The sequence below is a fragment of the Tiliqua scincoides genome, chromosome 2 (assembly GCF_035046505.1).
Source record: "Tiliqua scincoides isolate rTilSci1 chromosome 2, rTilSci1.hap2, whole genome shotgun sequence".
In the NCBI taxonomy this organism is placed as follows: domain Eukaryota; kingdom Metazoa; phylum Chordata; class Lepidosauria; order Squamata; family Scincidae; genus Tiliqua; species Tiliqua scincoides.
The window spans coordinates 105,839,135-105,852,030 of NC_089822.1; the positions used below are offsets into that span (position 1 = coordinate 105,839,135).

A 12,896-nucleotide genomic window follows, 5' to 3' on the forward strand; every position below is an offset into this window, starting at 1 on the left:
TCTGTCAACTCTTACAGAAGCTGCCAGACAAGAGAGGAGAATGCAAATCTGATTCAGGGCTGAGATGCAAATTACAACCAGCCAAGCTGGTTTCAAGGAGTTGGAGCAAGTGACCAAGCAGCTGGCATTCCTCTAATCAAAGAGGGACAGACTAGTTATTCCAGCTGAGGAACAAAAACAGTTACTGGCTGGAAGCTTGCTCACTTCTTTCTCTGGTCAGTCAGGGGCGAGACCACCACAGACCACTCACTGGTTACTGGGATGATAGCCACATTCCCCCCATTCTTTCCCCCCACATTCACAGACCACTCACTGTGAATGTGGGAGGGGTACTACATTTGCTGTAGTGTTATAAAGTAAATTGAACTTCACGGGCACAGCCCTGAATTACAACACAAGTGTGAGATTCTGCCGTGCTTCTGTGCTATCTTCTGGTGGTCAGTATTATTTTCACTGATCTGTGGGTTTGCAGGTTAACTAACACCTTTTCTGCCAAATTCAGTTCTCCTTACTTTTTTTTCCCTTCCTAATTTGGTTGTTTTTCCCCTTTCCTTTTAATTAGACTTTCCATAAACCTTTTATGTATAGAGACAACAGGGATACTTGATCCGGGATTTCTTGAGATGCGTGGAGGAAAGCGCATTTTGTTCAGGAACCAGGGAAAACTCAGAAGCCCTTTAGAAGCCCATGATGAGGGTAGACAGACGGTTGAGGGCTCCCAAGCACATAGAGAGAAGGTACTGGCACAACTCAGGGAAGCCAGCCTCCAAGCAGGAGGATGGCTCAGTGAAAGAAAACCCCTCCCCTCCCTGAAAGAGGATGGACTCTAAGGTTTAGCAACAAGGATGTTGGAAAAAATCCCTTCTGCATACATATCTCATTCCATCACCAGCTACAGTTTGCAGAGGAACAACACGCACCCATGCTACTGGAAAAGACAAGTATGACTGCCTATTGCTAGCCACCTCCCCACTCCTTCTGCACCTTTCCCTCTTACTTTCTGCTGGGCTTCACTGGTCTCTCCAGGAGCAGAGATCTTAAGTTCCTCCTGGCCTCCGATTTCTCCAAGCTCAGCTTTACCCATCCATTGCACTAAGGCCTGAAAGCAAAGCTGTGTTGCCTGACCATCTTTGTCTTTGCCTTCAGAAATCTGTTGATAGTTGCGCCGCATTAGTCCCTCTTTGTGGGACACCCAAAACAGACGGGACACAAAGCTGGCTTCCTCAGCTCTGCCCTTGGAACATTCAGGACTGTTAGTATCTGATCTTGTTTTTCTCAGATTTGATCCTTTTCCTCCTGAGCATTTCAGCTCAGGCACTGAGATGCAATTGCTCCTTATTCCAGAAGAGGTCTCTTTGCCGATTGTGGGACTTGTGGGGAATCTCTTTTCAGGAGCATGAAGAATCTTCACATCTTCAAAATAGAACTGCGCATAAAACCTAGAATGAGAAGGAGAGCAGAAAAGTGACAGGAGTAGAGCAACAGCCTAATGAGAGATACTTCATAGAAAAATAAATGTAGCTGAAGGATCAGGCTTCAGAGTGTGTGCATGTGTGTGGATGCACGTAATTAAAATTAAAGTCAAAGCAGAGAGGTCCACATGAGAAACGAACAGAAGCTACTGGCCAAGGCTATTCAGAAGACAGACATAGAACTACCCAGTAAGTGACTGTGTGGATTCAGACTTTTGTTGCCATAGCCAGCAATGGAAGACATTCACAAGGAGTAGATCCTACACTGGCATCAATAGGAAAGAAGTCCCTTTTCAATGGGAGTGATATGTAAGCACCCATAAAATAGCTCAAGAATGCAGTACCTTTCAAAAACAATTAACGTCAATTTTTTAAGATCTATAACATGGGTAGCCGAATCCACTGCAACTCCTTGCATGGCAATGCAGCAGTGCCCACAGGGCATCTGCTACACTTTGTGGGGGAGTTTCAGCCTCTGGAATATTTGTTCCCTTGCCCCGGGGTAAGCCCCCGCTTGCCCGGTGGGTTTACTCAGTCCTGCAGCAGTGATATCACTGGTGTAAGTTAGTGTGGACATAGGAAGGTGGATTGAGGATGGGGAGAGTGTAAAGCTCTGCCAAAACCTATCAAATCTGCAGGTGACCCCCGACCGATGGAGGGGATGGCTATCATCCTGGAGGAAAAATTCCAGATTCAAAATGACCTTGACAAGCTCAATGACAAGGCCCATGCCAACAAACGGGAGTTCCACAGAGTCAAATACAAAGTCCTGCACATAGGGACAAAAAAAATTAAAGGCCCAGGTACAGGATGAGGGACACCTGGCTTAGCAACAGAATGTGTAAAAAAAAATCCAGGTGTCTAACAGCACAATCCTACACATGCTTTATCAGAAGTAAACCCCACTAAATTAAATGGGACTTCCAGGTAAATATGTATAGGATTGCAAGCCTTAGTGGGTCAAAAGTCGAACATGAGTTGGCTGCAAGAAAAGGCAAATGCATTGCTCGGCTCCTTTAGCAGAGGCACAAAATCGTAGATTACAAGAAGTGATAGTTCCACACTGATAGTTCTGCATTATGCCTATATTTGTTACCAGAAAATGCATTCTGGACTGTTTTCTTGCCGTACATATTGACAGAGTCATAATATGAACTATGGATACTATGGAACTATGGAATTGCTTCCTGGAATTTAAGTCAGGGTATCAAAACATTTGAGATTATGTTAGGATTATGGCCAAAACTACACGATATCAAGCATACTACATAATGGCTTTTGTACTTGAGAATTTACAGCCCAATCCTACGCATGTCTACTCAGAACTAAGTCCCATTAGAGTCAATGGGACTTACTCCCAGGAAGGTGTGGATTGGGTTGGGCTGGGCTGTTAGAAAGTGGATGGAGACCAGCTTAGTTAAGAAAACCAAACAATGGTAAGAGCCACGCATTTAAAATATTGCTTTATTTTTGCTGTCGCTGATCCGTTCTCAGACTCTGAAATTGTTCTTAACCCTTCTGAACTCAGAATTTTGCCTCTACCACAGAAAGGAGAGGGGACTTGCCTTGTTTTCTTCTCCTTGACATGCTTCTGTGTCACCAGTTGCTGCCAAGAAGGAAATTCACTTTGAAGAAATCGCTCCATTACAAGTTGGAATATTTCTATTTCCAGAAGGCACCCTGCAAACAAAAATGAGAAACTAAATCAATAGTGAAGCAAAGATCACTAAAAAAAAAACACTGTATGAAGGCCATGCAGAAGGTCAAATCCCTCTTAAGACCCTCTTTAGCCAAATCTTTCTTACCTTCTGCCCCAGTTTCAGTTTACCAAGTCACCATACTCTTCTTGATCCAGTCCTCAATCCCTACAAACGTACCCATCCCATTTCTGTCTAATATCAACCATAAATTCCTTGGGGGGGGGGAACTGGAGAATCTGGATTTTCTATGCATTCTCCTTCTACTTACTTGACACATTCTACAGGCCACTAGACAGCTCAGTTTACTGGAGACAAATAATCAAGCAACATGTCAGTTTCAAAATTGAAAAGCTGGTAGCACAGACTTTGAGCTCAGTAATGGCCAATTACCACAGCCAGGGATGGCAGTAACCTGGGGGTGCTTTTGGCACAAGTCCTCAGTGGGCTTCCCACAGCTGCACATCCACAAGTGGCCAAAAGAAGACATTTGCTCCATCCTGTGCCCAACTTTTCAGGACAGAACTCTCTCCTGCCCAGAGGGGTAAAAAAGCTGGACAGAGAAGAAAGAGAAGAGTTCTGCTTTGCTTCATCCCTCCTCAACAGTGAGCCATGGAACGCTTACTGGGCAATGGGGGGGGGGGACAGCCACAGTAGGCAGGTTGGGTACAGTTGACCACAGACCTCATCAATGGAATAGGCCATCAGACTGGGTCTGGACAGGTCTAAGGTGTGATATCTGCCCTGATGGAGGTGGTGTCTGGGAAAAGACCAATAAACACAACAGGGAGAAGGTGGGAGTAGAAGAATTTACTGGATACCAACTATCCCAAATATTCCCAAATACTGCCCAAATATGATGACTCAGGAAGTGGCCCCATTGCACTAACATATGCAGTCTTTCCTACTGTGAATATGAGGTAGAAAGTTTATCCTAACATGCCCTGGAGCAGTTAGGCCAGAGCAGGGTTGGGTCAAGTTGCAGCCCAACTTGGAGTTAAGGGAATTCATTTTCCTTACCCCTTGTTGCACGGCAGCTTCCCTTATGAGCCACTCGGATATGCACCACCTAAAGAGGTGACACAGATCCAAGCAGCCTGGTGTAAGGCCAGGCTGCTTGGGAGGGGGTTTAGGATCTGGCTTAAGTACCAGATGCTGCTTCCACCTCCCCCTCCCAGGCCCGGTCCTCCCAGTGGCCTGCCCATCACCCATCCTACACCCACCCCAGAACGCACACGTCTTGCCCTCCCCCGGCCCTCCCCAAACCTCTGCACCAGCTGAGGTAGGCCAGCATAAACTCACCTATCCATTGGTGAAGCAGGGCCGGATTCAGACACCCGACACCTGAGGTGGCACAAAAGTGCCTTATGGCACTTGGAAGTCAGTGCAGGTGATTTGTGCTGGCCTAGGGCACCATCTGGATTGTGCCCTGATTGATATTACCTGCCCCCCAGGCAACAAAATAATAGAATTCTTGCTATTGGAAAATTCAGGGGTATGATTGGAAATGTGGTGATACATCAGAAAAGACTGAGAGATTTGCAAGCCTGTTTTCCATCTCTTTTTATTTACTTAAATTTTTAGATTGTTCTTCTAAGACAGGTGTGTCAAACATAAGGCCCAGGGGCCAGATGCGGCCCATGGAAGCTTCTTATCCAGCCCTCAGGCACTGAGCAGTGCTGAGATTACTCCTGAAAAAGTAGCCCACATGAAAATTGGGCTCTCCCATATCTTGAAATATGTCAAGGTTTGAGTACTTTCTCTTTTGTCATTTGCAGCTAATGAGTTCCTAAGCGAGAAAAAAATGCTTATTTTTGGTCATGACCTGTTTAATGACATCACTTCTTGCCTAATGACATCACTTCCGGCCCTCAGCAGGCATCATGAATGCTATTCGGCCCTTTGTATGAAATGAGTTTACCCCTGTTCTAAGAGCTCAAAATGGGTTACAAAAATGGTTTGAGAATAACAATTATTATTTAGCACTTTGTCCCTCTAGGATGCTGGGAGGGTGGGTGGGTGGGAGGGAAATGTAGCTCTGCTGAAACTCTGCTTCTTAGCTGTGAAGTAGGGCTGGTGCGGGGACCCCCTCCTACAGAAGTTTTGGCCCTGCCTCTTGGTTAAATGGAATCAGTGGTATCATTAGGGGGCATGGGGGGGTAGAGGTTGCACTGGGTGACATGTACAGTGGGGTGACACCACTACTAGCCAAAAATTTTTTAATCTTGGTATTTTTGAATAATACCATTATATTACATACCTTTTGATGTGTAATTTCATGCAGAATGCAATTAAACCGCGTTAAATATCTCTATTCTATCAAAAGCTATAGCCAAAAAAAACAGCAAGGGGGGGCAATGGTGCATCACCACACCCACCACCCAGGGCATTGCCTCACCCACTGCATTGGGGGAGGTCTATCATGGTTTGATGTGCTGGCCTCCCATACTGGGTGATGCTAACCTTAATGACACCACTGAACGGGACGACTCACCTCTGAAGGATGACTGCCCTCTGACTTATCTTGAAGAAATTATGTCCTCTATAGCTTTCAGCATGTAAGTCACAAAAATTAAACAACAGCCGGATAAACCCTCATTCCACCTCTCTCCCAATGAGATGCCACAACAGAATTAATTTGGGACATACCTATTAGAGAGGTATCAGCAAACAACCTGCCATCCCTGTGGAAAATTACACAAGGCAGTGTTTTACTTGCATCTTGTAACTGGAGGCAGCCACTACTAGAGCACTCCAGGACTCCAAGCAACACCTGCAAAAAATAAAAATTAAAGGTAAGTGAAGAACATTGACTTGTCTTTTTCAACACAAAAGAACTCAAATGGCTAATGATTAACAGATGCCTCGCTATACTGTTTCTACAGCTGGAAAACCCAAATCACAAGAATTTTGCAAGTATGTGTAAAAGGTGGGGGGCAAGTGTGACAAAAGCAGCAGCAGCAGTGGTGGACATCCCCAGTGCTGTGTCCTGGGGAAAAGGTCCACGATGGGCCCCCCCACCGTCACCTGAGCCTCACGGAGCCTCACGCAACCAAAGGCTGCATCAGGGAAGCCTCTCTGAGGTTCCTCGACACTATAAACTGTGCTTCCAGGAAACCGGAGGCACAGTCTCCAACCCTGTCAGGAGCCTCAAAGAGGCTTCCGCAGGGTCCTACAGCCTCACACCCAGGGCATTTGCCCCATAGAACATAATGTGAGGTCAGCAACTGAGCCGCAGGTGCAGCCCACTGAGGAATTCCTGCTCCTCCATGAACTTTGACATCTGGGCATTTTTACGAGAACTTCCAGGGTGGGGGTCCCGCCCTCCCACAAAGAATCACTGCAATCTATCATAAGCTGCCTTGAGGATAATTTGATCAAAAGTCAGGTAAATCTTCAACACAAAATAAAATCAATCATTCTTCCTTTCAATCTCAAAGAAGAGGAATTTGATACTTACCAACCGAGGTTGAAAGTTTTCAGCAGATAAAATGCAGTAGGACCAAGCCAAGCTGCGATTCAGCTCCTGGACTCCTAGATTGTGGATGTCAGAAGTTGAGCTCAGCTGCTGTAATGGATCAAAGCTTTCCCAGCACCTCTTCTCAAGCTCAGAATACAGCAAGGAGAAAGATGGAATCTGACACGGCGGTTCCAGAATCTGATACTAGAAATGGGTTTTAGGAAATTCAAGATATTGTACTGCTAGGAGATGGGAGCTTAATGCTATGGGAAAGAAAAATTACCTGCTCTAGAGGACAGCGATGCTTTTCTGCCAGGATCTCCTGATGAATGTCTCTTGCTTGTTTCCTGGGTGGTACCAAGGAATTGAGTATAGGAACAATAAATTTTTCTGCTTTTTCCAGAGCCTGATGTTGAGAGCTGAACAACGAAGGGTGGCACTGACTGAAACGACAGAACCTAGAACAAATTATGGATGTGTCAGTCTTTCAAAGTTAAAACAATCTTTTAATTAAAAATGTCAGAACAACACTACCGGGAGAAGGAGAGATAGATATAAATAATATCAGTAAAGTATAGAGCAAACTGAGATAACGTAAGACATGAGGTGCTTGTATATATGCACAAAATTTAAGTCTGAAATGATTGTACACTACTGAGTTACAAGCCTTCAATTACATTAGATTTTGTTCTAGGCTTGAGTACTGAAAGCATCTCATAGATAGAGGTGATTGTTTCCAGTGAGTTAGATTACAGCCTTACTGAACACAATGGGCTTACTTCTGTGTTAGTTAAATAATACCATTTTCAAACACCTCTATTCATAGATCATCTCAATATATCTTCTACACAAAATTCCTAATAGATTGTGTCTAGGGATTTTGAAAAACTTTTAATCTGTTGTGCGTATTTTAAACAATTGGATTCAGAAAAAGTTGTGGTAGTCAGCACTTGATGTTCCAGAAAGCTGTATAAACCAGCTCAGCAAGCAGATCAGCCCTCAGACTTCTAGTATGCAGCCGATACCGCTAACAACTACAGACCTCACTCAAGAGCAGGGGTATCCAAAGTTTTTGGCAGGAGGGCCACATCTCTCTGACACTGTGTCGGGGGGGAAAAAAGAATTAATTTACATTTAAAATCTGAATAAATTTGCATAAGTTTACATAAATGAATATATTAAAGATGAACTTATATGAATGAATGAAGGTCTTGCAATAGCTCAAGGCCAATAAAAGGCCTTGCACAAAGCAAGGCTAGCCTTTCATTTGCTGCTGCTACTGCATCACAGACGTGAAACAACAAGCAGTGGAGGGAGCCCTCATCCCACAGCTCACGTGAGAGGTCAAACAATTGCCCTCACGCTGAGAGCAGTTGCGTCGGGCCAGTGTGGGCTCCAAAAAATCTCTGGAGGGCCAGAGGCTCATTGGAGACTGGGGGCTCCCTGAGGGCCACATTGAGAGGCCTTGAGGGCCGCAAGTGACCCCAGGGCCGGGGTTTGGGCACCCCTGCTCAAGAGCATTCCAGACAGCTCCTCAATGAAATGGATAAAGTTCCAAGTGAAAGTGACAGCAACAACAGCATTCCAAGTGAAATTGACAGCATCCCCGGCGAAACAGACAGCTACATTATAATATCAAGAAATTTAAGATATTCCCCAAAAAACCTACAATACCACAAATGCCAGATATTCCTGAGCTTCTGGCCAGCTACTTGTAAAAAAGGAAATAATGTGCAGTAAATTTCCTTTTTTACAAGCAGCTGGCCAGAAGCTCAGGAATTCATTTTCTTCTTGGAATCCTGGACTTTAGAAGTTGTGCGATTAAGAAGATACCCACAAACATCCCAGAAAGTTCAAATCTATGATTAATCAAGTGTTGCCTCATTTGTTAGTCTTTGGGAAGTGGGATGAAGGTGAGGAAGAGAGTAAGCAGTTAGAGAAGAAAGCAATTACCGCAGACACACGCCTATAAGTCAATCCCACAGGTAAGTCGAGGGCATGTTTTGAGTCAACAATCATGGAATTTTCTATGACCCTCGGATAAGTCGGGGGTTAAACTTAGGGGGGTGTCTGACTATAGTTTTGTCTGATTTTACCCGAGGCCAGATCCTGAAAAATAACCCACCACTAATTGTTACCTAAGAACTGTAGGCTCTGATTTATTAAAAACATAGTAAAAGATCATAAGATACATTTTTATTCTTTTTAAATTCTGGTCTTCATCACCTTTTTGTAAGCACTATCAGAGTAGGTGCACTGTAAACAACATATCAGTAAAACAGTGGTTCCCAACCTGGTATTCATGTACTCCCAGGGACACTCAACAGGACCTTTAGGGAAAAAGAATGGAATAATGGTGGGAAAAGGCAGGTCATGCTCCAGAATGCCTTGCAAGACAGGAATGCCTTGCAAGGACCAGCAAGGCAGGAAGGGAGGTAGCTAGCTGGCTGTGAAAACCCCACCAATAGCTAGTTTTTGGTCATCAATTCATGTATGAAACAGTGATTGAAAACCAGCACAGTAAAAAGGCTGAAACATAATATGGAAAGTGATCAATCACCCAGAATTTCTCAGCACACTTCTGGTGCAAAACGGTGCAAAGGCAGAGTCTTCTGTTCTTCAAACAGAGAAAAAGAGAATACACTGTGATGAATACATAAAGTCTGGGCTTTCATAGAGAGGAGATGAGGGCTTGTATTATTAACTACAAACATTTTGCTAATATGAAGGGTACAATTTATGGAAATCGGCTGCCAAGGGATATGCAAGTGAAAAAGGTTGGGAACCACTGCAGGAGAACCATGAATCAAATCCAACTTTAAGGTGTCTGGTGTGTTAAGCCAGAAGCTCTACGTACAACATACAACCCATAACACATAACTGAGAGTGTGCAATTCAATTCACAGCAGAGAGATGCAGCTGCATATATTTGTAACCCTTTTTACTCAGAAGTAGACCCACTGCTTTCCATGGGTGTTATTCTTAAGTAAGGGTGCATTGAATTGTAGCCTGCTTCAGATGGAAAGGAGGATTCCCATCCTGGTGTTTCAAAAAACAAACCTGCTTTGCAAGTATTTGCAAAGCAGAACCATGCTGCAGCAGGAGAATAAAAGGTTAACAAACTGCTTCTAAGGAGCTGTGCCTGCCTGCTGCTTGAGAAACTTGGCACCTGTTGAGAAAGGAAACTTTTCAAAGGCTCTGTCCTCTGATTGACCCGGAGATAAGAGGAAGTGATAATTGGAGCTTGACTACTTGGCAAAAATTTCAGGAACTATAGGCGATCTACCTATAGGCGATCTATAGGCGATCTATAGGTAGATTCTTATTTTCCTAGCATTCCTCACAGAAGTATTGGCCAAAGCAGATCAGTTTTCATAAAACTACAGTGGGGGTTAGGGAACAGCCTGAAAGTGTAGCTGTACAGCTTCATATTTTCATGTGCCATCATTCTGATAGTACTCACCTCAGCTCAAATGTCTCTAACACGCTTACCATCCATAAATAGAGTGGCAGGTTTAAATTATAACGCAAGAGCAGTTGTACATAAATATTTCCAAATGAAGCAATAGGCTGGTGTAATGTGCTGTGTCTGGAAAAACTCTTTATCACGACGGCGCTGCGCAGACAAGCTCCAAGAACAAAGGGGAAGATAGCCAGGGGCTTCTGTATAAGGTGGACATCTTGCAGCTAAGATACAAGCACACAAATTAACAGAAAGGAAATGGTGAATTTCTTAAACCTCCCCAAGGCTCCCATACAAAGACCAAATGGTTTCATCTTATAAAATGAAATAGTCCAGTTTTTTTTCTGGAGCCTGCTGGTCTGGCCAGTGCTTTTTCCATCTGTGCTGGTTTCCATTACATTTCCAGGTCCAATTTGGAATGTGGGCTTTTACCTTTAAAGCCCATATGGTTTAGGACTTTACATGAAGTACCACTTTCTCTCACACATATCTGCCCATGCACTGGATTTGTAATAAAGGCCCTGCTCCATATTCTATCACCTATTGATATAAAAGTTGATGAAGATGCCAACTGAGAGACGGAGCTCTCAGTAGTGGCACCTAGGTTATCAAATTTCATCCCAGGAGGTCTGGCTGGTCAAACCAGTATCCGTTTTTAAGAAGGGGAGCAAACGCACATTTGTTTCATCTACCCCTTCTTTATTCTGCTCTGTTGCTCTCAGTTTTTGTTTATGCTCCCTGTTCTGACTCTGAATTCTTGCATTTCATTTTTTGCTTCTTGATGTCTTTGTTGGCATTACACTTTATTGGCATTATTAATTGCATTTTTAATATTTTTTTGTAATATTTAAAATAGATGGTCTATACAGTATTAGTTGTTAGCTATTCTGATGCCCCTTTAAGTGGGACGGAATGTTGCAGGATATAAATATTTTAAATAAATGTAGATTTTTAGAGTCACTCAGAAAACAATTTGAGCTACACAAAATGGTTTTCCCTACATCCCCCAAACACTCATCCATTTCCATAAATCAGATGCAGACCTCTTTCATGACTGTGTTGCAGTTTGGGTGTGGCACTAACTATACCAGTATCCTTAAAGACAACAGCTCTACTTTCACACAATATTTATCCACAGAGATTGGGAGAGATGGTAATTCCATGTCCACTTCTAATCACCTCACCTCCACACGTGTTCCTGGTCGAAGCCCTCGGCCAGAATTCAACAACTGCTGATAACCAAGACACAAAGTGAACTTCTTATCCAGCTCATAGAGGCCAGCATGGGTGTTTAGCACTTGGGTGATTGTGCCCTAGAAAAGAAATAAATATATCTCTTTGTATATATAATAATGTAAGAGTTGTGGTATGAATTGAGATTGTGGAATCCAAACATTTGTTTCCTCCAATGACAGGCATCTTGCTGGTACCAACAGGTTACATCTTTCTAGCTATTCTTGTTTCAGTTTTGTATGCTGCATGTGAGACATACACTTCACTTGATGAAAATTAATATGTATATCATTGGTGTTGGGTGCATGTCCAGAAAATGTGACCCGGGTCAGTCTCATGTTGATTTTACCCAGACTGAAGGCAAGACAGCAACAGGTTCCACTGGCTTTTGGGTAAAAAGGTCAAATGTTGTTGCACTGAACCAACACACACACACACACACACACACACAGAGTCCTCAATAGCTTCCAAGAATCTTTCCTTTGGAAAATTCCACCTTCAGCTGCATCTTGCTAAAAGACCATCCTAGTCAAACTTAAGAACAATGCTACATCCTGGAAGCTTCCTGACTTCGATAAACAAGGCATTTATAGTCACAAAAGACACGCCCATGGCTTCCCTGAAGAATTTCACTGACAGTTTAATCAAGAGTCTTAGGTTAATCAGGACACAGGTCTCCTAAGCAAATTAAAAGTCACCAGCCACACCATTTCCTGGGTGTGACACAACAACAAATGGCCTGTTCAAGAGGTACCTGTTTGTGCTATGTCAAGCACCCCAAGACCCTTCAATGGCCAAACAGCCACTATGCCATTAGGCCAGGGCTTTTCAAACTGGGGCATTGTAACACCCCAGCCAGAGTGCCCTGGTCACTTTCCCCTTAAGGGGCAAGGGCAGGGGGGAGGCAGCGATGTAATCCCCAGGATCGTGTCGCTAAGGGGGCTGCAAGGACTGGGATGCACTCACCAGTCCCTGCAGCAGCTTGTCAGGGGTGCGGGGTGCCCTGTGTGAGTGTCTGCAGGGCTCCCTGCAGCATAAAAAGTGAAAGTGGAGCGATCACGCTTCACTTCCGCAACACCAAAAGTGCAGCACAATCACTGCGCTTTCACTTTTCTCCCCATTCATTTCCTAGTCCCTCTCCCTGTCTGTCCTCCACTTCAGATGTTTACAACGGCTTGACAATTTGCGTTTGTTTTTGCTTTGTTTTTAATGCTTTTTTTAATGTTTTAGTGTTTAACTGTTAAAATTACAGCCCAATTCTATGCACGTCTACTCAGAAGTAAGTCTCATTATAGTCAATAGGGCTTACTCCCAGGAAAGTGTGAATAGGATCACAGCCTTAATGTTTTAATGACTTGTTAAATGTTTTTTTCCCCCCTCTTATTGTTATGATCTATTGTACATTTATTATGGAGCTCTGTAAGCCGCTTTGGGCATTTGCTTGGATTTTGGGCAGGCCTGGTTAGTACTTGGATGGGAGACCGCCTGGGAATACTGGGTGCTGTAAGGCTTATACCATAGTCTTTCGAGACTGAAGGTTGCCAACCATGGGCATGGGAAAGGCGGGATAT

General features: G+C 43.9%; 1 protein-coding gene across 1 annotated transcript in view; it reads right to left on the reverse strand.

Annotated features, from left to right (window-relative positions):
* Positions 1 to 12,896, reverse strand: part of CTC1 (CST telomere replication complex component 1) — a 29,149-nt gene that overhangs the window by 7,790 nt on the left and 8,463 nt on the right. Inside the window, exons 6-12 of the mRNA XM_066617734.1 lie at positions 11,277 to 11,405; positions 10,093 to 10,316; positions 6,913 to 7,087; positions 6,630 to 6,833; positions 5,819 to 5,942; positions 3,038 to 3,152; positions 998 to 1,439 (exon numbers count right to left, since the gene is read on the reverse strand). Of these exons, the coding sequence (XP_066473831.1) occupies positions 998 to 1,439; positions 3,038 to 3,152; positions 5,819 to 5,942; positions 6,630 to 6,833; positions 6,913 to 7,087; positions 10,093 to 10,316; positions 11,277 to 11,405 (1,413 nt within the window). The remainder of the gene's footprint in view (positions 1 to 997; positions 1,440 to 3,037; positions 3,153 to 5,818; positions 5,943 to 6,629; positions 6,834 to 6,912; positions 7,088 to 10,092; positions 10,317 to 11,276; positions 11,406 to 12,896) is intronic.